Source organism: Rana temporaria, chromosome 5, assembly GCF_905171775.1.
Source record: "Rana temporaria chromosome 5, aRanTem1.1, whole genome shotgun sequence".
In the NCBI taxonomy this organism is placed as follows: Eukaryota; Metazoa; Chordata; class Amphibia; order Anura; family Ranidae; genus Rana; species Rana temporaria.
This window is the reverse complement of record NC_053493.1, coordinates 5,401,379-5,428,952: the sequence shown is the minus strand read 5'-3', so window position 1 is coordinate 5,428,952 and position 27,574 is coordinate 5,401,379. Positions and strand designations below refer to the sequence as shown.

Sequence of the window (27,574 nt, the reverse complement as noted above, 5' to 3'; positions counted from 1 at the left end):
GGGGGATATTTATTATAGCAAAAAGTAAAAAATATTGCATTTTTTTCAAAATTGTCGCTCTATTTTTGATTATAGCGCAAAAAATAAAAACCGCAAAGGTGATCAAATACCACCAAAAGTAAGCTCTATTTGTGGGGAAAAAAGGACGCCAATTTTGTTTGGGAGCCACGTCGCACGACCGCGCAATTGTCTGTTAAAGCGACGCAGTGCCGAATTGTAAAAACCCCTTGGGGCAGGTAGCAGCATATTGGTCCGGTCCTCGGAGAGAATGAAGAGAATGTATTGAGGCAAAGACACATAAGATTACCTTTAGATGATTCGATATTCTTTTCTTCCAGCACAGGTGGAAGTAAAGAAAATCGCTTGATTCCCCCCTTCAACACATTTAATGGGGGAATGCCTCCCACAGCGCTATTGTGTTCTGCCAGGTGGGGGGCACGGGGGCCTTTCCAGCCAGCAGAACACAATGCTTATTGCTAGAGGCTATAGCCACTGGCAGTAATTGCATGTCAAATATCTGACAGGCTGGTTGTATGGATTGTTTTGGGTTCAATCAGCCTGCACATACATGGATAAAAATTCAGTTCACATGTAGCCAGAAGCTGGCTAATATTGCCTGCATACTCAGGAGACACTTTGTAGCATTTGCTGCAGTGAGACTGTTCCATTCTAGTGCCCAGACTGGACTATATGCCATCACATCCTGACAACAGAGTGTCTAAGACCTATGAGTAAAGCAAATCATCTTGGGACATGTAGTCCGAAGAACCGGGGTTTACACTAATGTCATACTATTTTGGGCTACAAGTACAAGCCAGCTTAGAGAGAAAACAGAATGTTGTAACAGGTGATATGAAGCCTGTGTGGGGGTTGGATTACTCTCTTGAGACCACGGCCTGGATCTGCAAGCAGTGACTTGTGCAGTGGATTGTGCTGCGGCTGGGTTTGGCCTGTTATTCAGAGAGGGAGAGAGTCATTGCAAGTGGGTGTGGGTGCATCTGCTGCCAGCCACATCTAATTGTCTGGCGGCAGCCTGGAGAGTACCCTCATCTTATCCACGCCAAATCCAGCTGGAATGTAATGTGGAGCGACACGGTGTTGAGCGCTGTCCCTTAAGCCAGACTCTGCAGAGGCCTGCTGTGAAGCACTTGCCCATTCATTCTGTAACAAAGGACACTCAATGCAGACACTGTTGCACCACCCATCATACCAAGCTTGCAAGGGGACCCTTACTACACTTTAACCCCAGATCTCTCCTCCAGGCTGGAAAGACTGAGATCAAAATAAACGATCTTGGCCTTTCCAGCCGAGGCAATGATTACTTCCGTCGGCCTGGACATGACATCATAATGGCGTGCCCGGGCCTCCAAAGCTAATAGAGATGACTGAGGACCATCTGGTCATCGTAAATCTCTATGCTCAACTTCTGGGGCCGGCGGATTCATTCTCCGGCTCACCTTTGCACAGGCGAGCCGCTATCATTGTTTTTACGATGCTGGGAAATGCTGGCTGAAAAAGATGATATCTAAATGATGCCAGCATCATTCAGATATCCCAATCCAAAGTCCCCACCCAAAGTCCAAGACATCATATGACGTCCTTGGGCGTGAAGTGGTTAAAGAGCTACATGACGACATATACCTCCCTCCACGCCTTTCTCTTCAAAGGACTACAGAAATTCCCCACAAAGGGATAAGAACATTTGGTGCCTACCACGGCCCATATAGTAACCAAGGACTCAATTTGCTAGAGACTAGGTGTCAGAACTTTAATGAATTTGCTTAGTGTGAATTTAGAGTTTACACTTTCCTGGGACTGTGGCATCAGGGGTAAAAGGTAAAGGTTTGATGGAAGTCTAGTTACTTCTCTCCTTTTTTGGCCTCTAGCCATAGACCCCATACAGGGTTAAATCCTGCTGTGTATGTTATTGGAGTGTTCTAATTGCTTATTCCTTAATTGGTTATGCCATCAGTTTATTGACAGTTTTATTCATTGTATGTTCCACACTCTTTGCTGTTCATCACCAGTAATCTGCCAGTAAACAAAAACCAGCTGGCATACTTTGCATGTGTGTGTGCCTTTAAGTTCTTTGCTGATAACAGAAATTTCAGAACCCAGAGTGTCAGGGGACTTGGAAGGTCAAGGCAACCAGTGGGGTACAGAATCTTTGAGTGGTCCCTACGGGGCTAGTGCTACATTTGGGGCTTGTCCGGTATACCCCTCATGTTGGTCGAGCAAGGCATGTGAACAGCGGAGAGAAGAAGGAAGAATTGACATGGTTACAGCTAGGGTTGTCCCGATACCACTTTTTTAGGACTGAGTACAAGTACCGATACTTTTTTTTATGTACTCGCCGATACCGAATACCGATACTTTTTTTAAATGTGTCCCCAAATGCAGCTATGTCCCCCCACATATTCCGCCATGTCCCCCACATATTACAGCCATGTCCCCCACATATTACAGCCATGTCCCCCCACATATTCCGCCATGTACCCCCACATATTCCGCCATGTCCCCCCACATATTCCGCCATGTCCCCCCACATATTCCGCCATGTCCCCCCACATATTCCGCCATGTCCCCCCACATATTCCGCCATGTCCCCCCACATATTCCGCCATGTCCCCCCACATATTCCGCCATGTCCCCCCACATATTCCGCCATGTCCCCCCACATATTCCGCCATGTCCCCCACATATTCCAGCCATGCCCCCCACATAATCTAGCCAAGAAACTAGTATTTTCAGAAGGGAAGTCAGTAAAAGCAGACTGGCTTTGCAGTGCAGTAATGCAACACACATTGGCGCACTTTGTACGTATTAATGTTTGCACTGACATTTTTTGAACGGCTCCTCAATGCACTAAAAGAACACACCTGCTGCATAGTAATACACTTGGTAATCATACACTTTGATTTTTACTATATGAATTTGTGATTGTTATTATTCGAGTTACTCGAATGATAACAATCACAATTTCAAATAGTAAAAATCAAAGTGTATAATTACCAAATATTACCATTCAGCAGGTGTGTTCCTTTAGTGCATTGGGGAGCCATTAAAAAAATGTCAGTGCAAACATTAATACTATTAATGTTTACACTGACATTTTTTTTAATGGCTGCCCAATGCACTAAAGGAACACACCTGCTGCATGGTAATATTTGGTAATTATACACTTTGATTTTTACTATTTGAAATTGTGATTGTTATCATTCGATTAGTGAGCCATTTTACAAGTGTGTGTGGTGTGTGTCTGTGTGTTAAACTTGCCTAAACAGCGGCGCTGGCTCCTCTTGGTACAGCTCTCTACGCTCCTCCCATCAGTTCCACGATGATCCCCTCCCGGCGTCAGTGACGTCACGCCGCCAGGACGAGCACTGGACTGGCCTGGACTGTAGGGGGAGTGAGCGATCATCTATTGGCTGGCCGGAAAATAGGGGCGGGAGTGGAGCGCAAGGTAAACAAATGACTGACTTGATATGCCGCTGTCCCGCTGACATACATGACAGAGAGACAGTGACAATCACAGGTGCGAGAGGCGGCCGCGGCTAAATGTGTGTCACTGATTCCAGGGGGGGGGGGGGACGCCCAAGCTTGCCCTATGGAGCGGACGCCGTGCGGGGAACATTTAGGCTTTTGTTTGAATAGCTGTATCCTCGCCACGTATAGACACTCCCCCTTGCTCTGGATCCGTCCAATCCCGCGCAAGGGGGAGTGTCTATACGCAGCGGGGATACAGCTATTCAAACGAAAGCTGTAATGTTCCCCGCACGCTGATTAACGGCGGCGGCTTTGCGGTTTGCGGCGACGGGTTTGCGGCGACGGGTTTGCGACGACGGGGGGCGGGAGGGAAGTATTCTATTTGGGTATCGGGGGTATTTGCGGGAGTACGAGTACTCCCGCAAATACTCGGTATCGGTCCCAATACTGGTATCGGTCCCGATACTGGTATCGGTATCGGGACAACCCTAGTTACAGCCACTGCCTGGAGCCAGAAGCAGGATGGCCGACTGGAGTTATGTACAGTGGTGGGAATACCCGGTGTTGGATGGGCTATTTATGGTAGGGTGGAGAAACTGCCTGATCTGATGTACAGTATAAGTTCGAGCACATCCAGCAATACAAGTGTAGCACTGGTCTCCCAACGAGTTGGGCGCTATTGTAAATTTATGGGTGTCTGAGCTGGATGGATCAAGCTTTACATGCAGTAGCAGAGTGGAGTGTGCAAGAAGTAGTGAAGAGACAGAATAAATGAGTCCAGGAGTGTAGCTGGCCAGCTAAAAAAGCATGTCCTGGAGGCAGAAACCTGTATGATAAGTTGAGCCAAACTCTGCAGAGAATCTAGTGTACATCTTGTGGCCAGAACATGTGCACATCTTAAAGAGCTAGTTGAAGACAAACCTTCCTGTTCTAGGGACTACAGAATACAACCCTCTTTCCCGACAAGGAATAAGAACATTCGTTGCCTACCCACGCCCATATAGTAACCAAGTACTCTACTTGCTAGAGACTAGGTATCAGAACTTTTAAAGTATTTCCGAAGTGTGAATTTAGGGCCGGATTCAGGTACAGCGGCGTATCTTTAGAGCGGCGTAGCGCATTTCATATGCGCTACGCCGACGTAACATAGAAAGGCAGGTACAGTATTCACAAAGCACTTGCTCCCTAAGTTACGTCGGCGTAGCGTAAATGGGCCGGCGTAAGCCCGCCTAATTCATAGTAGCAAGGCAGTGGGCGTGTTGTATTAAAAAAAAATTGTGACCCCATGTAAATGAAGGGCCTAACGAACGGCGCATGCTCAGAATCACGACGCATATACTCCCTAAGATACGACTACTCAATGCGTACGACGTGAACGTAACCTACGCCCAGCCCATTCACCTACGACTTGCGTAAACGACGTAAAAAACGGCGGCTGTTCCGACGTCCATACCATAACATGACTTACCCCTGCTTTATGTGGAATAACTTTACGCCGGACATGCGCCTTACGTAAACTTACTGCGACGGGCGCAAGTACGTTCGTGAATCGGCGTATCTAGGTCATTTACATATTCGACGCGTAAATCAATGGAATATGCACCCAAGATCCGACGGCGTAGGAGACTTACGTCGGTCGGATGCGGCCAGAATTCAGGCGTATCTAGTATTGAGAATAAGGCGCATAGATACGACGGCGCATCTGTACACTTACGCTGCGTATCTGTAGATACGCCAGCGTAAGTGTTTTCTGAATCTGGCCCTTAGAGTTTACGCTTTCCTGGGACTGTGGTGTCAGGGATTAAAGAGAAGTTTTGACGGAAGTCTAGTCACGCCTCTACCTTTTTTTGGCCTTTAGCCATAGACCCTCCATACAGGGTTAAATCCTGCTGTGTACATGTGCTTGGAGTGTTCCAATTGCTTATTCCTTAAAGCGGGAGTTCACCCATTTGTAAAAAAAAAAAATTTCTCCCCTTAGCTTCCTGCTCGTTCGGTCTAGGGGAATCGGCTATTTGTATTAAAATATGAGCAGTACTTACCCGTTTTCGAGCTGCATCTTCTTCCGTCGCTTCCGGGTATGGGTCTTCGGGAGCGGGCGTTCCTTCTTGATTGACAGCCTTCCGAGAGGCTTCCGACGGTCGCATCCATCGCGTCACTCGTAGCCGAAAGAAGCCGAACGTCGGTGCGGCTCTATACAGCGCCTGCGCACCGACGTTCGGCTTCTTTCGGAAAATCGTGACGCGATGGATGCGACCGTCGGAAGCCTCTCGGAAGCCTGTCAATCAAGAAGGAACGCCCATTCCCGAAGCCCATACCCGGAAGCGACGGAGAGGATGCATCTCGTAAACGGGTAAGTACTGCACATATTTTAAAATAAATAGCCGATTCCCCTAGTAAAAACGAGCAGGAATCTAAGGGGGAAAAGTGCCCTCTAAGGGTGAACCCCCGCTTTAATTGGTTATGCCACCAGTTCATTGTTTTGTTTTACTGATTGTATGTTGCACACTCTATGCTGTTAAATTCTTTACCAGTAATCTGCCAGAAAACAAAAATCCAAAAAACACCTGTCAGAACCCAGGGTGTCAAAGGTGTTTGGAGGACTTGCAAGGTCAAGGCAATCAGTGGGGTACAGAATCCTTTTCTGAGCGGCCCCTATGGGGCTAGCACTACACATGTATGGCAAGCCTAAGGCCGCGTACACACGATCGGTCAAAACCGATGAAAACGGACTGAAGGACTGTTTTATCGGTCCAAACCGATTGTGTGTGGGCCCCCATCGGTCAGTTATCCTTCAGTCAAAAAAAAGAGAACTTGCTTTAAAATTTGACCAATGGATGCCTGACCGATGGGTCAAAACCGATCGTTAGTATGCAAAAGCATCGGTTAAAAGGCCGCGCGTGCTCAGAATCAAGTCGACACATGCTTGGAAGCATTGAACTTAGTTTTTTTCAGCACGTCGTTGTGTTAAAACACGTAAACTTCCACACCACCAGGCGTGATGCGTCGGAGGAGGACGTGAGGCGTCTGAAGGTGGGAGGTGCCGGACCGACCCATGGCTGGCAGCGGTGTATGCGGCGTTGAGGCTCCATTGAAACCACCAGCGGATCAGCAGAGGACAGCGTGAGAGGCTGGAGATCTGCCATCCGCACGGGAGACTCGCCACCGCTCCCCGCTCAAGACCCGACGCTTACAGAGGACCTGGCTGAAGGAGGAAGGAGACCGTGGCGCCGTCCGGACCCACGCGATTGGTCCCCTGCACCGGACTGCTGAGTGGGATGCAGTAGGCAGGATGGACAGTACGGACGCACTCAGCAGCAAGACCGGCAACAAGACACCTACGTGAAGCTACATAACCCGGCGGTCGGACGTACCTATGATTATATGGCATTTCAATAAAGGGACTAGTGCTCAATATAAGTATGGCAGAACATATGGGTGTGTAGAAAGTGCCCTCCTTCTTCTGTTCCTGACCTGGGCTTACTGAGACGAATTAGGCAAATTTGTGCTTTAAACTGAGCAGTGTTGTAAAATACTTGGATCCCGCAAGTATATATTTGAAGACCTATATCTTGAAGGCGGGCTCTCTCTTGCATATATAAATACCCGGAGTGCTTAGTAAAGCCTTGGAAACGCTGTACTCTGTATGCATAGCTGTTTCGGACCCCAGGGTCCCAAAGAACTGTAAGGGGGGCCATGCGGATCCATTTACCTGAGACCATAATGTCAACAAGAATAAGCATCTTTGTATGACTCAGAACTCTGTCCATAAATAAATTTTTTGGGCATTCTGAGCGCAATTCCTTGTTTTGCTACATATCCGGTCTTTCATTTATGATTTCGGCTTTTTGGAGCACAACTGTTTGCGTGAATGAAGATTTGTTGGGGGGACCGGGCCTAGTATCTGATCTATATAAAACGATCTAAAAGTGCTTAGGAGCCAAAAAAAAAAAAACTTAGAACATCTATAATTTGCTGGGGACTTTTGAAGTGACATAAACAGAGCCTATATGTATTATTTATAAACTCAGCTCCTCGAGTGTTGGTACCCATTTGAACGTACAAACATTCGGAGCATGAAAGGTCTAGGACCGGCAGAATTTTGAAGGTATCTTTGATCCTTGTGATCCAAGGAGCAGTATTGTGGACCATTCGGATCCTTGCGCTTGAGATCAAAGCAATCGAGACTGCAGGGTACCATCTATGACCCAAAATTTTGATCATAAGCACGGCTTCCTATAATCCTGTCATTTGAGTACAACCTCCTGCACTGCGGTATGTTCGCCCTCAACTAAGTCGGTGGTTCTTGGAGTACAATCTTTTTATTTGGCTGATTAAGTGTGGGGGGGGGACTAGGACTTGTGGTACCCCTATACAAAACCGGTTTAAAAGTACTTAGGACCTTAATCATCAGAACACCCTCAAACTGGGTAAGAGAATAAGACCGATCAACAAGATGAATAGGTCCACGAGAGGCGTTGTATCAAAGGGGCCTAAAAGCAAACCTGGGACTAGTTCTATACAGCACTATATGACCCAAGAAGGTAACACCAAAAGCCCTGGAATGGCAAAGAAAAGTGAAAAGAAGAAACCCGAGGCTATGACAGGAGATGGCAGTGCGGACTGCTCTAAAGGGGAAACGACCTCAGAAAGCGAACAAGAGCGAAGAAGACTAGACGAGATGGGTCAGGATACTCGGCCGCCATCAAAAGCGGAAATGGATGTGATGATGCTAAGGATGGAAAATGTTATCAAAACAGAAATTGACAGGATAAGAACGGATCTGGGAGGCCTCTTAGAAAGGGTGGAAGATACAGAAAAAAGAATTGAAGAACAAGACGGCGAACTTAATAAATTAAAAACACAAGTTCAATATCTGTCAGATAATCAAAAAATCCTAGCGTATCGGCTAGAAGACCAGGAAAATCGCAACAGGCGACAGAACCTCAGAATCTGTGCGTTATTTGAAGAAAAAGAAGAAGACCTAAGGAAAATCATAAACATCATATTTAATCCCCTGTTAGACCAATCGGCAGAAGCAAAGCCCCTCAAAATAGAACGGGTCCCCCCGGGTGGGGAACCCCAAACAGCCTGAAAGAAAGGGCCCCAGAGATATTATTATTCGGTTTCGGAACTATGAGGATAAAGCTAAGATCTGGAGTAGGCTGAGGGGGAAACCCCCCATTAAATATAAAGGAGAGATTCAGATTTACGCGGATTTATCAAAAGAGACACTAACAAGGAGAAGACATTTGAAACCCCTTTTAGAACTGATGCGCTCACAGAATGTGAAATATCAATGGGGGTTCCCCGCATGCCTTATTGGCCTAAAGGGGGGGATAACTGCACGGCTGAGATACCCAGAAGAGCTGACAGGGTTCTGTCAAAGATTGGACTTGATAGTCCCGGATTTGCCAGATTGGGTTGACTAAAAAAAAAAAGGGTGGGGGAGTTGCCTGGGGGGGAGGGGAGGGGGTGGGGGACGGTCGGGAGGGCAGTCATGGGAGGTCCTAGAGCACCACCACTAGGAGGGGAGCCGATGGTAAAGGAGAGGAGGATACCAATAGGGGCTCCCAGGCCAAGAATGGGCCATGGGGGGGGGGGACGAGAGGGGGGGAGGGCACCATCTCGGAGACTCCACGAGAACTAGGTAGATCCATCCATATTTCCCTTAAATGACCGACATTAGATTTCTCTCATACAATGTAAGAGGATTGAACTCTCGCGTGAAGAGACTCAAAATTCTGAAGGAACTGGAGTATTATAAGGCGGATGTCGTCTTTGTTCAGGAGACCCACTTAACGTCAGAGTCCAACATAAAGATGTTCTCCCCCAAGTTTCCCACTTGGTTCTACGGGGATACAATATCAAAGAGATCACGTGGGGTTGCTATAGGATTTGCTAGTAGTGTACGGTTTACACTGGGGGATAGACGGACTGATCCAGAAGGAAGATTTTTATTCTTGAAGGTCAAAATAGGGAGGAGTGGAGTTCACTCTGGCGAACGTCTATGCCCCCAATGTGAACTCAGTTAAATATGTAAATAAAATTCTCAGGAAATTAAAAGACTTTGAGGAAGGACATGTGGTACTGATGGGGGATCTCAATTGCTGCCTGGACCCTATCCTCGATAGTACGTCCCGGGCACAGGGGACTAATGGTGAACACTTAAAAGAATTGAAACAGCGAATGTTACACAACCAACTGATTGATGTATGGCGAACCTTACATCCTAAAACGCGTGACTACACTTTTTACTCCCCTGTGCACGGGACGTACTCGAGGATAGATTATATCCTCATAGATCATAGACTACTTGACAGGATAACCGATGCAGGGATTGGGATCACGACAATTTCAGACCACGCCCCTATAACTTTAAGAATTAGTATATTATTACAGCAAAAAAATCCACCGGTGTGGCGACTGGATGAAAGCTTATTTGAAGATGAAGAGGTAGTAGGGAGAGTCCAAAAGGAATTAGTTCTATTTCAGGGAGAACGATACGGAGGGGATCTCGGGGGCATCCCTTTGGGACGCTCATAAAGCATACGTAAGGGGGATCCTTATTGCCGAGGGAGCAAGGAAAAAGAAAGAAAGTTCCAGGAAATTAAAATCTTTAACCACTTGCCGACCACGCACCGCCGTTCTACGTCGGCAAGTTGGCTATGCTGGGCGAGAGCACGTAGTATAACGTCCTCTCTCTCAGCCGCCACTAGGGGCGCGCTCGCCCCCGACTCCCGTGCGTGTGCCCGGCGGGCGCGATCGCCGCCGGGCACACGCGATCGCTCGTTACAGAGCGGGGACTGGGAGCTGTGTGTAAACACACAGCTCCCGGTCCTGTCAGCAGGGGAAATGCTGATCTTCTGTTCATACAATGTATGAACAGAGGATCAGTGTTTCCCCTAGTGAGGCCACCCCCCCCCCCCCCCACAGTAAGAACACACAAGGGACATACTTAACCCCTTCCCCGCCCCCTAGTGTTAACCCCTTCACTGCCAGTGGCATTTTTATAGTAATCCAATGCATTTTTATAGCACTGATCACTATAAAAATGCCAATGGTCCCAAAAATGTGTCCGAAGTGTCCGCCATAATGTCGCAATACCGAAAAAAAATCGCTGATCGCCGCCATTACTAGTAAAAAAAATATATTAATAAAAATACCCCCTATTTTGTAAACGCTATAACTTTTGCGCAAACCAATCAATAAACGCTTATTGCGATTTTTTTTTAAAGAAAAATAGGTAGAAGAATACGTATCGGCCTAAACTGAGGAAAAAAATGTTTTTTTATATATTTTTGGGGGATATTTATTATAGCAAAAAGTAAAAAATATTCATTTTTTTCAAAATTGTCTCTCTATTTTTGTTTATAGCGCAAAAAATAAAAAACGCAGAGGTGATCAAATACCACCAAAAGAAAGCTCTATTTGTGGGAAAAAAAGGATGCCAATTTTGTTTGGGAGCCACGTTGCACGACCGCGCAATTGTCTGTTAAAGCGACGCAGTCCCGAATCGCAAAAAGTACTCTGGTCTTTGGGCAGCAATATGGTCCGGGGGTTAAGTGGTTAACAGAAGAAATCTATAATTTAGAACAGGATCATAAAACACAGGGTCAAAAGAGAGAAGTTCTCCATGCATTGTCCCTAAAAAGGGATGAATATAGAGCACTTTCAGAGCAGGAAACAAGGAGACTACTTAATAGAAGGGATAGAGAAATATACATGTGGGGAAACAAACCCAGTAAGCACCTAGCTAGAATGGTACAAAAAAAGAAAACTAGAAATTTTATCGAAAAGATCCAAAAAAAGAATGGAGAATTAGCCAACTCAACTAGGGATATAGCTGAAGTCTTTAGAAATTATTACGAAGACCTATATGCTGTAAAACAAAAGAAGTGGAGCCCTGGAGAGAAAGAGGCCAAAATAAGAGCAGTACTTCAGAAAGCTAATTTACCCAAGATAGAAGCCCAAGCAACTGCAAAAATGGAAGAGCCCATCACTGAGGAGGAGGTGAGCACTGCTTTAAAAAAGTCAGCCAAGGGGAAAAGCCCTGGCCCAGATGGCTTTACGACTCTGTACCTGCAAAAATTTGGCACTATACTAATTCCTAGACTCTGCCACTATTTTAATGGGTTGGGGGCAGAATATGAGATGAGCCGGGAGGCATTGGAAGCAACAATCACTGTTATAAAAAAAGAGGGAAAAGATAACACACTTTGCTCAGGATTCCGACCCATATCACTACTAAACGCAGACACAAAGTTGTATGCTAAGATACTGGCCGAACGCATGAAGGGGCTAATGACAACTATAGTGCACCCTGACCAGGTGGGTTTTATACGCGGTAGAGAGGGTAAGGACAATGGGGTCAGGGCTCTCCTTCTTCTACAGCAAATTAAAGACAGTGGATCCCCCGGTCTACTCCTGTCAGTCGACGCTGAAAAAGCGTTTGACAGGGTAGACTGGGGGCTCATGATGCAAACGCTAGAAGAAATTGGTATTGGCCCGAGGATGGTGAAGCGGATTAAAACGCTCTACCATCACCCGTACGCCAGGATTAAAATCAATGGATCCCTATCTACTCCCTTAGAGATGAGGAATGGGACTAGGCAGGGGTGCCCATTGTCCCCTCTCCTTTTTGTTCTTTCCCTGGAACCCCTATTGGCAATGATACGTAATAATTCCGAGATTATGGGACTCAAAGTCAGGGAAGAAGAGCATAAATTGTCCGCCTTCGCGGATGATATTCTGTTTTTCATAAGTAGTCCTAGAAACACACTCCCGAATCTAATGAGAAATATTATACAGTACGGTGAGGTCTCAAATTTTAAAATGAATGTATCCAAGACAGAGATTCTGAATGTCAATACTCCTAAGGAGGAAAAACGATACCTTCAAAAGACATTCAATTTCTCCTGGAAAAAAGAAATAAATTACCTCGGCATTAAACTCGTAAACTTTTTAAAGAAAATGTATAGAGTCAACTATATTCCTCTGTTAAACGAAATAAAACGAGAAATTAAAACTATTTATTATCGGCCAATCTCATGGTTTGGCAGGATAAATGTTGTAAAAATGGTATTAATTCCCCAAATAATCTATAAATTTCAAATGGCCCCAGTAGCACTTCCACAGACATATTTTAAAATATTAAACTCCCTCCTGATGAACTACATCTGGAAAAATAAAAAACAGAGGATTTCTGCTAAAGTATTAAAACAGAATAAGAAAATGGGCGGACTGGCGGTCCCAGATATCAGAAAATATTACGTAGCAACTGTTCTCGCACGGGTAATAGAGTGGGCCAAAGAAAATCTAGACAAAAGATGGATTAATATTGAATGCGCACTTGCACGGGCACAATTGGGACGAATAATTTGGAACCCACCACAATATAGAACATTAGACACTTCTGCACATGAAATAACATTTAATGCATTACGGGTATGGGATAGACTACACAAACAATTGAAATTAAAATTTAACTCCCCATTAATGGACCTTAAAGACAATGAATACTTTGCACCAGGGACGGAAGGGGTGGGAGGGAATTGGATTAAAAATAGAATTCAGGTTAGGGACATTATATACAAGGGTAAGATACTGACACACCACGAGATTAAAGTAAAGATAGAATCCATGAGACTGGATGAATGGCGATATATGCAGTTGGCACTTTTTATTAAGCGCCTCCCGCTACCCCTCCGACCATGCGAGGAGTATACACCGATTGAAAAGCTCTGCATTACCGACAGTTCAAAAGGTAATATCTCTAAAATCTATAAGTTTTTGTTTAAAAGGGACGAGCTAGAGACCCCAATGTACATCCTAAAGTGGGAAAGAGAACTGGACGCACCTAGAGGAAACATCTCAATAACAAGAATAATAAAAATGATCCATTCCTCTGCAATCGATGTTAGGACTGCCAAGATGAATTTTAAATGCTTAACAGGATGGTACGCCACCCCAGATAAAACCAGCAAATATAGAGAAGGGCAGTCAGCAGAATGTTGGAGAGGGTGTACAGCAAGGGGGACAATGGCCCACCTATGGTGGGACTGCCCGGTAATTAAAAAATTCTGCCACTGATTAAGGAAATAACCAAGAAAGAGATAAGAGAAGATCCATGGGTAGTGCTGTTCCATGGTGGGGAAGAGAGTATAAAAGAATACAAAAGATCGCTGACCCCCCATCTACTCAACGCAGCCAAACGCCTGATACCAAAAAAGTGGAGGGAAGTAGAAAGTCCACAGGTCTGGGAGTGGATGGAGTCAGTGGAAGAGATTTATAGGAGGGAGGAATGGAAAGATGGGACAGACGAGGAAAATGCCGACTACAGGGGTAAATGGGTAAATTGGTTTAATTTTAAAAAAAAACAGGGGATACATGGAAAATCTGAGGGAGATATAGAAAGCCTAAGCAGCATCTGAGATAAACTAGTAGAGTGGAGTCACGAGATGGTGGGGTGGGGGGGGGGGGGTTAGGGGGGAGGGTCGCTGGGTTCAACTTTTTGTATCCCCCTTATACTCACCCATTATTGGGAAATTCAATTAATTTTCTATAAAAATAGACAATATATATTTAAATAAAAAAAAATAAAAAAAGAGAATCATCATGAAAAACCAAAATAAAAATAAATCCTATATCCGCAGATGATGCTAAAACTTCTTCGGAGACGATGGGGGACCATCTTCCATGAGAAAGTCACCAAGAAAGTTATTGACTGAGCGGGAAAAAAAAAAAAAAACACGTAAATGTCACCGCGTTATAACACGATCGGTTTTTTAACCTATGGTGTGTAGGCACATCAGACCATCAGTCAGTTTCATTGGTTAACCGATTAAAACGGTCCTTCGAACCGTTCTCATCGGATGGACTGATAGTGTGTACGCGGCCTAAGCCTTTCGTACCATGACCATAACCTTTTAATGTATATAGTTAAAAAAATAAAAACGCATGCTTACTATTTCCAACCCTAAGGCCCCTTTCACACGGGGATCCCTGCTGAGCAGGCGGATGACAGGTCCTGTCCATTCCGCTTTGCAGAGTAGACCAGGACGGAGCCTGCTCTCTATGGGGCGGTCGGATTGGAAACTGCTCGTCCTTTCCATTTGATTTTCATCCGATCCGACCGCTGGCCGGATGGCGACCGTATCGATATACATCTGTTTTCAGCTGATTTTGTTGGATCGGATGCCAGGCGAGTGTCATCGGACATCAGCCTTCCCATAGAGGACAATGGGTGACCCAACCGGGTCCGCCTGTAAAATCGTTTGTGAGAAAGGGGCCTAAAGCCATAAACTGAAATATCCAAAAATTGTGTATCAATTACTAAAGCCAGTATTTCAGAATTAAAGAAACAAGCATTTCGTAAAGGATACAGCAACAGCCTCTTATGGTCCTATTCACACTTGTAAATCTGGCCATGCCAGGAACCCCAGCGGGGGATTTTTGGTGATTAGCTGCGGGTCAGAGGATGACAGCTCCTTCAGCTAATTGCAGCGACTAGCAGTTTGTGACCAGGGCCATTACATGTGAGCGGCCTCCATTAGTTGCAGAGCTGAGAGCCTTGCATTGATTTCAATGGAGTTGCCTCCTGAAGCTAATAACTGCGAACCCACTCTGGGGTTCCCGCCTGTAGTCTGTCTGTGATGGCCCCATTCACAAATGTGAATGGCGAGCCCAAATCACATTTTGCATCTCCTTCTATTCCCCTTTCTGCAGTCTTCCATCCACCATACACTGCTTATATAAAATAGCAGATTTCTTGTCCAACTCTGATCATTATAGATGACTGGATCACTAGGAATATCATATTGTACCAGCAGTTAGCAGTGTAGACAATATTTTGATCACATACAACACAAATATAATAGGTGTGGTTTTTTCCATCTTCCATCTTTTCCCAGCATCTAGAGTTTGAAAGTAGTTGTGAAACTGAAAATTTATCCTTTGTCGAAGTTAGTATGAGCAGAAAAACAAAAGAACTTTCTATGTTCGTGTCACTGAAGAAAAACAGCAATGAAAGCACAGAGGAAAATGCAGAGGGGAGAACTGATGTGCTCTGGAAAGTTGCCATCACAGAAGGTAAAAAACAAACAAAATAAGTGCATATTTCTTTATATCAGAGGGACATTGGCCTTTTTACATAAGTTGGGCTAATTATAGACATAAAAGGGGTTGTAAACCCTCATGCCGCGTACACACGATCATTTTTCAGCATGAAAAAAACGACGTTTAAAAAAAATGTCATTTAAAATGGTGTGTGGGCTTCACATCATTTTTCGGGTTCTAAAAAACGTCAAATTTTTGAACATGCTGCATTTTTTAACGACGTTTTAAACGATGCCGTTTTTCGGGTTGTAAAAAATGATCGTGTGTGGGCTAAAACAGCGTTAAAAACCCGCGCATGCTCAGAAGCAAGTTATTAAACAGGAGCGCTCGTTCTGGTAAAACTACCATTCGTAATGGAGTAAGCACATTTGTCACGCTGTAACAGACAGAAAAGCGCGAATCGTCTTTTACTAACAGGAAATCGGCTAAAGCAGCCCCAAGGGTGGCGTCATCTGCATGGAACTTCCCCTTTTCATGCCGGAAAATGATCGTGTGTACGCGGCATCAAGGTTTGCATTCTATGCATTAAGGCAGGGGTGCCCAACCTTTTGAAGAGCGAGGGCCACTTAGGAAATTGGTAACTAATCGGGGGCCACAATGTGTGGAGCAGGTGGATGACAGGTCATGGCTACTCCGATCCACCAAGATGAAAGGGGACGAACTCCCTTCTGTTTTTCGGATTGGAGGTAGGTGGGCGTAAACCGCTCTATAAAGGTGAATTGAGGCCCACATTTGGTTGAGCTGATCATGTGAAAAGGGCCCAAGACTGCTTTCTCACTGATGTGCTGCGGTTTACTTACACAGCGGGTGCACTTGTGTCTATCCTGCGGTTTAGCAGAACTGTGCCATAGACTCCGCATGTGCAAAAGCTGGCGCTGTGGAGGAAGCATCAGCTTATGGGGCTCTGCTCCACAGCCGCTTTCTTCCTCTACCACCAGCTTAATTCACAACACTGATGCTGTGGTATGGTGGGTCGGCATCGGCAACCTGCGATCTGGGCTTGCCAACCCACTATTGGAGAGCAGGAGGTTGCGGGCCACATCAGAGGGCTCCACAGGCCACATGTGGCCCCCGGGCCACTGGTTGGTCAGCACTGCATTAAGATAAAAAACCTTCTGTGATGCAGCTGCCCCCTTTTACTTACCTGAACCCCATCTTTCCCGCGACGGGGACGAGCACACCAGCTCCAGCCGGTGTCTCTGGTCCTGATTGGATAGATTGATAGCAGCGCAGCCATTGGCTCCTGCTGCCATCAATCAAATCCAATGACATGGGGGCAGGGCTGAGTCCTGCTGTCTGTGTCAATAGACGCAGCAGCAGGACATGGGAGTGCGCCCGCACGAGTGCCCTGAGGGAGAGCGGCTCTATAAAAGGGCACTCAAGAAGAGGAGGAGCCAGGAGCGCTGCTGATGGAGCCCAGAAGAGGAGGATCAGGGCCACTCTGTGCAGTTGGTTTTGCACAGAGGAGGTAAGTAAGACATGTTAGTTTTTTAAAAATGAACCTGTCAACCACCTGCTCAGCAGGGATCAGCGGAGCAATCCCTTATTGAGAAAGCGGAATCTGCTACATTGAGGCACCCGCGTGAAAGGGGTCTAAAGGAGAAGTACAGCCAAAGCTCGTTTTGGCTGTACTTCTGCGGATCGCAAAGGAGAGGGCTTCCTTCGCCGCGAAGTTCCAGATTCCCCTAAGGCCTGGTTCACACTGAAACCAGCTGCGGATCGCACAGGAACGCCTGAATTTGGCCCTGAAATTAAGCTAAAGTCGCACAGCGTTTCTGTGCAGTGCGCTCCGCAGCCACCCTGGAGATATGTGAACTGGCTCCATAGAGAGCCAGTCACATTCTCCTGCTATAGGAATTGGGTGTGGGCCGACCCGCATCTAATTCACATAGGTGTGAACCCAAGGTGAGACAGGAGGAGTCAAACACCAAATAGCACAAGTCGCCTCCAAAGTTGCTTGCTGAAGGGATACTGCTGAAGCACTGAGTGGAGGCTGCAGGCAGGTGACGCCTCTGAGATGTGACAGGTCTGTGGAAAAGCTGAGACAAAGGGCTAGTCGGTTCAGGCCAGGATCCAGAGCCAGGTAGACTTGGTCAGGTGGGAAGCCCAGGTCAAAACACAGGAAGGCAGGCAGGCAGAGAGAATCTGTAAGGCAAACTGAGGTCAAGGTCCAGGAGGCAGGCAGGAGATAAGTCGGCAACAGCCGGGCCGGTAACAAAGAATCACTGAAGCAAGGAAACACATGAAGCTGAAGATCAATCAGCAACTTCAACCACTGACAGACTTCCTTATAATGGCCCGTGTGAAGTGCTGGTGGAGAAGCTGGATCCTAGAGTCCTTCTCCTGCCATTGGTGCTCTGACAGTGCCCCCTCCCGACGGGCAGCCTCCGGATGCCCATCTGAGCCATCTTCTCCGGACATCTGACATGAAATTCCCGGAGGGGTCTGGGGCATGGATATTGGTCTTTGGTTCTCATTCACTGCTTACCGTGGAAACCAGTGTAAGCACCATTTATGATTGCTGCTTTTATGTAGATACCATTTACTTACTGTGGACTTTGTTTTAACCCCTTATTGACTCAAAGTGCCCATTGGATTATATATGAGATTGGCGCATTGTTTTATTGCTTGGGTATGTACAATAGTTGAACGTTATGTGTGGCATTGGAATTAGTCCATAATTGGCACTCACCACCAAGTAATTTATAAAGACATCAGCTGTGTTTTGTGTGTTCATATCTATTATATCATGGTTTCACCTTTTATGCATGTGTCTTAAAAATAGTGGAATAAATATGTACAGTGTTGTGTATATGTCTAATGTGTCCTTTATTTTTTAGGGGAATTGAAAGAAATGCAGCTAAGAGCCTGTGCGTCTGTCCCCAGTGTAGGTATGTTAAATCTGTCAGTTTATTATTTTACTATCTGTGTCTCATTGGGGAGATTTCCCTTTACTTCCTGACCCATTACTTAAACGGGAAGTGAGAGGAAATCCCTGCAAATTACGGGGGATAAAAGTATTGCCTAAAATTCTACTTTAACTCTGGTATGGGTTTTAGGGGGTACCTGGCACAACAAAAATGTTGTGTTCACCAAAAAAATCTAGGCCAGACCCTTAGTCTGAACATGCAGCCTGGCTGGCCACATGCCGTCAGCATTGGGGGCGTAACTTATCGGAGGGATCCCCTAGAAAAGCACCTTCTCCAAGTGTTGAGGACAAGGGCCACTTCCCCATAACCGTTCTTCACTGATTGTGGAGGGAATCCAGATATCCCCCCCCCCCCCCCCCAAATACAGAGTACCCCTTACTCATTCACCCCCCCCCCCCCCAAAAAAAAAATTGTAACTTAGAAGTAAAGACACCCAAACATCTGACAAGTCCTTTATTTTAAAATAATCCCCCAACAAGTCCCTTGTTGGTAAATGCATTGTCATTCACATTGTCCAGTGATGGAGATCCACATCAATCATGATGACCAACAACCCGTCGAAAGAAAAACACTTACTGAACCTAACACCTACTGAATAGAAAGTCCAGTGGATGAAAGCTGTTTACAAGGGGTCCCCTGGGGATATCATTGACTATATATGGACATTATGTCACTTGGAATTCCACCCCTTTGTCTACATTGTTAGGTCTGCCAGGAGACTACAACCATCCCTCCGCTTTCATAACCGGTAGTCTTGTTATCCCGGTGTCATGTGGAGGGATGGCTGAGATCTCCTGCAACCAGTAAATAAGGAACTGCACAGGCAGGTTGCAGACAGCCTAACCACAACCCCCAGCAACAACTCACGGTTCGAAAGCTGTAGACAGGAACCCAGGAGGAAAGAGGACGATCCAAGAACACAGTCAAACAAGCCAGGTAGGGTCGGCAGCAAGGTACACCAGATCCAAGGGAAATTCCAGGAATCATAGTCGAAGAACAAGCCAGGCGGGGTCATCAACGAGACAAGCAAAAGTACAAGGGATAATCTGAGAATCGAGGTCAAGAAAGAGCCAAGTCAGCAACCGAAAATAAGAGCATCCATAAACAGAAACCTATCCTAAGGCACGGACAGGAAGGGAAGTGGGAATATATAGGGACACTAATGAGAAGACTGCAGACAGCTGGTCCCAGGGTGGAGCAAACACCCCCACAAGTAAAAATGAACATAACTAGAATGCTAACATAAAACCAGTTCACTGGTGGTTCAGGACATAGGAAAACCGTCTAAGAACACCAGGCCCTGGGATCAAATCCTGGACACGGCGTGACATACATGGCCAGAAAATAGTTTAGGTGTTTGTTCGAACAGCCAACGTTTGGTATTTTGACAGAACCTTGGGCTCGTCCCTACCGGTTAAATGGGAATTTACTATAGACCTGTGCTTTGTTCATTCAGTGCGTTCACCTTCATCACCATTCCCCAGCACCAAAAGGACCTTTTATTAATATAATCCAAGAAGAAACGGCTGCACACCGCGGCAAGTCCTTACATCATTTATTGTGGAATCTTCAAACACAACCAGGACACAGAGAAGCTGTTACTAATTAACGCATTTTAAACAAACTTTTTGCTTAATCAGAACACAGAGAGACCCCACTAACAGTCCTTAAATAGTCCCACCCACAGGTGCTGTGTGATTCAATTAACTGCTCCCTGATATCTTGATAGCTTCATAAAAACAATAAATGAAGCAACCCCACACAACCAAACAAAATAGATCTACAAGAAAGAGATGAAAGATTAACAAAATTGCATATACAGTGGAACCTCAGATTACGAGTATAATCCGTTACAGGAGAATGCTTGTAATCCAAAGTACTCGCATATCAAAGCGAGTTTCCCCATTGAAGTCAATGGAAACTAAAATTTGTTCTGCATTGACTTCAATGGCATGCAGTACCGCATGCGGCCAGGGGTGGGCGCCGGAAAGCCTCGGAAACAGCCGGAAAGTCTCAAAGACACCTCTTTCCGAGCATTTCCGAACAGCTGCGATCGGCGCCATTCGGCTCTGGTGCCCCCCACCTCAGGCCAAACGTGGTACTGCACACCGCTTTGGCCTAAATCCTGCTCGTTTTGCAAGACAACTCTTGCAAACCGAGTTAGGATTTTCTCAAATTAAAGTGCCCGTATTGCGAAACGCTTGTTAACCGCGTTACTCGCAATCCAAGGTTCCACTGTATTAAAAACCCATGTGTAGTACCAGTGAGATCCAAGAAGATCCACACTACATCCCATAGGGATGGATCAGATACTCGACCAATCCTGGAGGATGGTATCTCAACGAACTATTCATAAAACTGGCTGACATCTCACTCACAACTGAGCCCTCTGAGAATGCGGGTCTGGTGATGGAATATCCAGAACACCTCCATCCGGCACAATAACTGAAGGGCATCACCACCCCTCGTAGGGAGAAGGATTGCCGCTCTAAGCCCCAGTCCTCTAAAGCAGTGTTCCCCAACCCCCGGTCCGCGGCCCACTGGCGGGCCGTGGCCTATTTGCAGCCGGGCCGCGAAGGCTGCACTGTGTGAAGTGCGGCGGCAGGCAAGCAGAGAGATGACATCTCTCGCCGCCCTTTTGGAACACGGCACTTCCGCCCACACAGCGGGGCTGCTATACTGTGGCTTGATTGGTTACAGGCCGCTCTGGGGGCGGGATCAGCCAACGTCACTCGTCTCCATGACGATTATGTCAACAACATTGCCGCAAAACAGCCCCTTTCGCTGACCCGCGGTATACACACACACACAGCCTCCCTGCACATTGACGTCAGACGCCCTTTAGGCTGGGAGCCCAGCACAGGAGCGTCGCTGGTTGCCTGGACACCGCCGCTGTGATACAGCAGCGTGGCTAGGAATCGCCGCTCATTTTGAATCTTCACTGCACTGGCGCCGATCCAATAGAGCAGCGCATACAGATGTCCCTCGGCACCTGGAACATTCACTTAGTGACTGCGGCCACGTTTCAGGTACAATTTAGGCCTGCTTAAATACGCCTTTTTCCTGACAACCTCTTTTATGATATTGCTTTGTGTCACCTATGTTAACATACTAATGCATTTAGGTGATTTCTGGTGGCAGGTGTTGTGGCAATTATGGTGAGTTTGAACTATTTCATTTTACATTGCAATGACAAATAATTCGCTTCAATCATCCCAACACCATATCAGCCATTGTTCTGTGATGATTGAAGCGCTAACACCAGCCATTTCCTCGTAAAATTGCCTGCGAAAAGCTACATAACAACCCAACCCCCCCCCCCCCCGGGCCTTGGCCCGATTCTATTCCACAACGCCGGTCCACGGTGCCAAAAAGGTTGGGGACCACTGCTCTAAAGCACACACACTTTTAGGAACTTACAGGTGCTGGCTCTGCAACAAACTAGGAAGAAAGAAAAAATCCTGGACGGTCGCACACCGTTGAAGGCATCTTTATTGATATCTTGTGTAGCAGATGAAATCCAATACAGTCACTTCATGTTACAGGAAAAGCTGCTGACGTGTTTCACACCATACGAAGGTGCTTAATCATAGCTGATTAAGCACCTTCATAAGGTGTGAAATGCGTCAGGGGCTTTTCCTGTTTTCTGTAACATGAAGTGACTGTATTGGATTTTATCTGCTACCGAACATATCAATAAAGATGCCTTCAATGGTGTGCGGCCGTCCAGGATTTTTTCTTCCTACCCCTCTTAGGGACTCGTATTTTATCAATCTCCTTAATCCGCATAGCCGACTTGTCTCATTATAGCACATCTTAAATAGTTTTGCTATATATTTTTTGACTGATTCTTTTCAATACCGTAAATGTACCCAAAAAATCGAACCCAGAGAAGCCTTGTAGTCCTATATTTATTGTGGCATAGGCTACAAGTAATTCTATAGATGCCATAGCTAGTGTTGCATTTGTAAAAGGAGTACATTTCAAATTCCTTTTGGTTCACTGAAGCTCGGAACTTGTTGCCCCCCAAAATATGGTTGCAGAACGGACATCCCAGCGCACCACATTTGTAGTTGCTCTGTGACAGGTGTGGGTGGGATTATTTAAGGAATGTTAGTGGGGTCTCTCGCTGTTATGATTAAGCACAAAGTTTGTGTGCAACGTGACTATTAGCAACTGCTTTCCTGAGTCCTGGTTGTGTGACTTGCATTTAAAGATTCCACAATATATAATGGAAGGACTTGCTGTGGTGTGCAGCCATTTCTTCTTGGATTCTATGTATTGGGGAGGCAAACCGGGGCGGGCAGTAACCCATGTGTGGAGTTCATTAGGCTGGCCCTTCTCATTTGGAGCAGCGTGCCTCTCTACAACTCCTGACCTTTGATACATTCCGTACAGATGATGGGAGTGAAGGGAATACTCAGTACTTCCAGGAACTTCCTCCTCTTCTCATGTGACATTGCTGGTGATTGGCCCTTCACTGTCACATTGAAGCAGATAGAGAGTCCTCAGCGGTGTGTAAGCTCCAACTGAAGTAACTCTGAGCCTATGCTGGTCTTCCGTTCCTCCCTATATGCAGCTGAATCAGAGCAGAAAAAGAAAAGTACAGCTTCACGGCTGGCATTGCAGTCATCTTTTTGCTGGGGATCAATTAACAAACGGGAGTGAGAAAGGGAATATGAGGCAACAGACATAAAGTACTGAATCAAAATATTATCACAGAACAAAAAGCCCAAAATTCAGGAGAGCGAGTAATACATGGAATAATAACGTATTTTTATACTTGCAGGTTCCTCCTCAGAGCACTTTGTAGATAGACATCGTGAAAAACTGATCAAAAGTGTGTCCAATGTAGAAGAAGTTCTAGATGAACTTAAAAACAACCTGACCGGTGAGCAGTATGACATTGTGACATGTAATGAAACGCACCAGGCCAAGATGAGAATGCTATTCAGGATTGTCAGAGGTTGGGGAAATAATGGCAAGGATAAGCTGCTCGATGCTCTAAAGAAGACCAACAAGCAAGTAATTGATGATTTAGAAGGACAATGAATTTGTGAAAATGTTCTGAATTTTATAGCATTTTAGGATTGTGGATGGAACCACGCAGGTCATTTTATTTTAAAATCAGTCACCTCTGCCTCCAGATCAGCTGGTTTATAGCAAGGATACAGTTTACTATTATAGAACCATTTATTCCAACTTGCATACAGATGCTTCAGGTTTGTTGGCCATCATCAGTGCAGTCCATGGAAACCATGACTTCTATGAAGTACTGCTTGTGGAACAACCAGACCGGTTATGGTGAGATGGACCTAAAGGAACCTAAACATCGCTCCAGGGCCGATCCTAGGCGCACAGGCGCCTGGGTGCAGAAATATTTCTGGCGCTCCCACATGGGCGTCGTCATTTTACTTACTCCTCCCCTTTACAAATGTTTCTATGGCAATGACTCAACCACAGAGATGCTCCCCCACGAAATCTTCATTACCCTGGGATCCTTACAAGATCTCTTAACAATAAACAAAATACAGGAAGAGAAGCAGAGAACTTTATTGGGACCTGGAGAAGGGCCTCTGTGATGGACACAGAGAGGGCTTCTGTTAGATGTTCGGCGCCCCCACCTCTGTAGGCGCCTGGGTGCAATGCACCCTGTGCACCCTGCCTAGGATCGGCCCTGCGTCGCTCAATATACAGGGAGCGCAGAATTATTAGGCAAGTTGTATTTTTGAGGATTAATTTTATTATTGAACAACAACCATGTTCTCAATGAACCCAAAAAACTCATTAATATCAAAGCTGAATATTTTTGGAAGTAGTTTTTAGTTTGTTTTTAGTTTTAGCTATTTTAGGGGGATATCTGTGTGTGCAGGTGACTATTACTGTGCAGAATTATGAGGCAACTTAACAAAAAACAAATATATACCCATTTCAATTATTTATTTTTACCAGTGAAACCAATATAACATCTCAACATTCAGAAATATATATTTCTGACATTCAAAAACAAAACAAAAACAAATCAGTGACCAATATAGCCACCTTTCTTTGCAAGGACACTCAAAAGCCTGCCATCCATGGATTCTGTCAGTGTTTTGATCTGTTCACCATCAACATTGCGTGCAGCAGCAACCGCAGCCTCCCAGACACTGTTCAGAGAGGTGTACTGTTTTCCCTCCTTGTAAATCTCACATTTGATGATGGACCACAGGTTCTCAATGGGGTTCAGATCAGGTGAACAAGGAGGCCATGTCATTAGTTTTTCTTCTTTTATACCCTTTCTTGCCAGCCACGCTGTGGAGTACTTGGACGCGTGTGATGGAGCATTGTCCTGCATGAAAATCATGTTTTTCTTGAAGGATGCAGACTTCTTCCTGTACCACTGCTTGAAGAAGGTGTCTTCCAGAAACTGGCAGTAGGACTGGGAGTTGAGCTTGACTCCATCCTCAACCCGAAAACGCCCCACAAGCTCATCTTTGATGATACCAGCCCAAACCAGTACTCCACCTCCACCTTGCTGGCGTCTGAGTCGGACTGGAGCTCTCTGCCCTTTACCAATCCAGCCACGGGCCCATCCATCTGGCCCATCAAGACTCACTCTCATTTCAGCAGTCCATAAAACCTTAGAAAAATCAGTCTTGAGATATTTCTAGGCCCAGTCTTGACGTTTCAGCTTGTGTGTCTTGTTCAGTGGTGGTCGTCTTTCAGCCTTTCTTACCTTGGCAGTGTCTCTGAGTATTGCACACCTTGTGCTTTTGGGCACTCCAGTGATGTTGCAGCTCTGAAATATGGCCAAACTGGTGGCAAGTGGCATCTTGGCAGCTGCACGCTTGACTTTTCTCAGTTCATGGGCAGTTATTTTGCGCCTTGGTTTTTCCACACGCTTCTTGCGACCCTGTTGACTATTTTGAATGAAACGCTTGATTGTTCGATGATCACGCTTCAGAAGCTTTGCAATTTTAAGAGTGCTGCATCCCTCTGCTAGATATCTCACTATTTTTGACTTTTCTGAGCCTGTCAAGTCCTTCTTTTGACCCATTTTGCCAAAGGAAAGGAAGTTGCCTAATAATTATGCACACCTGATATAGGGTGTTGATGTCATTAGACCACACCCCTTCTCATTACAGAGATGCACATCACCTAATATGCTTAATTGGTAGTAGGCTTTCGAGCCTATACAGCTTGGAGTAAGACAACATGCATAAAGAGGATGATGTGGTCAAAATACTCATTTGCCTAATAATTCTGCACTCCCTGTACCAGTGCTCAGCATAGTAAGGAGTTCTTAGAAAAAAAAGAGGATACCTCCATGTGTGAATGTGACATTGGCCCAATAGCAAGACTAAAGTATTCTCAACATTCAACCTGCTATCCTAACATGAGCAATAAACTCTTTCCTTTATGGATATCAAATTATATTTGAAGGAATGCTGACTGTAACATTGAAAATGGTGCTAGTATAGAAATGAAGAAGTGGCTGTAATAAGTTAGGAATCCTCTTAAAACATTAGAGAAGGATTCCAGGTGAATGTGACCAACTACCCACATCTAACAACTGTACTTTAATTTTGTCCATCTGATCACCCCCACATCTACTACCCTTTGTTCCACTTGACCCTCCCTTCTAGATTGTAAGCTCTAACGAGCAGGGCCCTCTGATCCCTCCTGTATTGAATTGTATTGTAACTCTACTGTCTTCCCTGATGTTGTAGAGCGCTGCGCAAACTGTTGGCGCCATATAAATCCTGTATAATAATAATAATAATAATAATACTAGATATACCATGACCTGGATGAATGGGAACTTTCACATACAAATGATGTGTGTGTGTGTACTGTATCTACATTTTTTTTTTCTCCAAATGTTACAAATGAAACTTGCTTGTGTACACAAACTTGTGTATTGGTAATACCGTCATTCTGCCTACCTCAAAAGTGTGATGCCTTGGTGTGACCTAATAAACTTCAACATTCTTATCTTGAACATCTTAAAATCTTGCTGCCGCCACTGTCTTATGATCTGCAGCATAGACCCCTTCCTAACTCCAGAGACCTGAAGAACTAGCCCCATACCCTTATAACCTCTTGTCTCAATTTTTGCAATTTAGTCACCATGCCTTGCCTTCAGTTCTCATACCACCTCCATATTTCCGACCTCATCCACCAGTACTCCCCAGACCTTCCTTCCTTCCTTTTCCTCTACTGGGCTATTATTGTGTATGAATAGCCAAATGGTTTTAGTGAATAAATGGAACCCCTGCCAGTTTATTGTTTTCTGTCCCATTGGTGAGATTTCACTTCACCTTCTGTCCTGGAGATACATTAGGAAGTGAAACGAAATCTCTGCAAAGTGAGGGCAATTCTCCTATTGGACAGTTGTCGCCAGAACAGGTGTCTCCATTGGAAGAATTCCCCTTTGGCCATCTATACAATCCCTTAGTGGTTGCATCTAAAGTTCACCAACCCAATGTCTTATGCTGCGTACACACGATCAGTTCTACTGATAAAAACGGTCTGATGGACCGTTTTCATCAGACAAACCGATCGTGTGTGGGCCCCATCGTTTTTTTATCCATCAGTCAAAAAACTAGGAACTTGTTTAAAAATTATCTGATGGATAAAAAAAACTATAGAAAAAAAACGATCGTCTGTGGGTACGTCCATCGGTTAAAAATCCACGCATGCTCAGAATAAAGTCGACGCATGCTCGTAAGCATTGAACTTCATTTTTCTCAGCACGTCGTTGTGTTTTACGTCACCACGTTCTGACACGAACGGATTTTTAACTGATGGTGTGTAGGCACGACGGACCATCAGTCGGCTTCATCGGATAACTGATGGAAAAATCCATCAGACCGCTTTCATCAGACGAACTGATCGTGTGTACAGGGCATTCGATTGTAAGCTCCTTCAGACAAGGTCTTCTTTTATACCTGTTTTGTGTTTTTAGACTTGTATCTGTTTTATATTTTGCACCCTTTGTTATGTCATGTAGAGCTCTGTGTAATGTGTCTACACCTCTGTGTAATGAATACTGTAATTGT

At 45.4% G+C, this 27,574-nt stretch overlaps 1 protein-coding gene across 1 annotated transcript in view; it reads left to right on the top strand.

Annotated features, from left to right (window-relative positions):
• Positions 1–23,939, top strand: part of LOC120939756 (NACHT, LRR and PYD domains-containing protein 12-like) — a 429,782-nt gene extending 405,843 nt beyond the window's left edge. Inside the window, exons 17-19 of the mRNA XM_040352091.1 lie at positions 15,396–15,573; positions 18,441–18,491; positions 23,320–23,939. Coding sequence (XP_040208025.1) covers positions 15,396–15,573; positions 18,441–18,491; positions 23,320–23,582 — 492 coding nt within the window. The 3' untranslated portion in view covers positions 23,583–23,939. The remainder of the gene's footprint in view (positions 1–15,395; positions 15,574–18,440; positions 18,492–23,319) is intronic.
• The last annotated feature ends 3,635 nt before the right edge of the window (positions 23,940–27,574 follow it).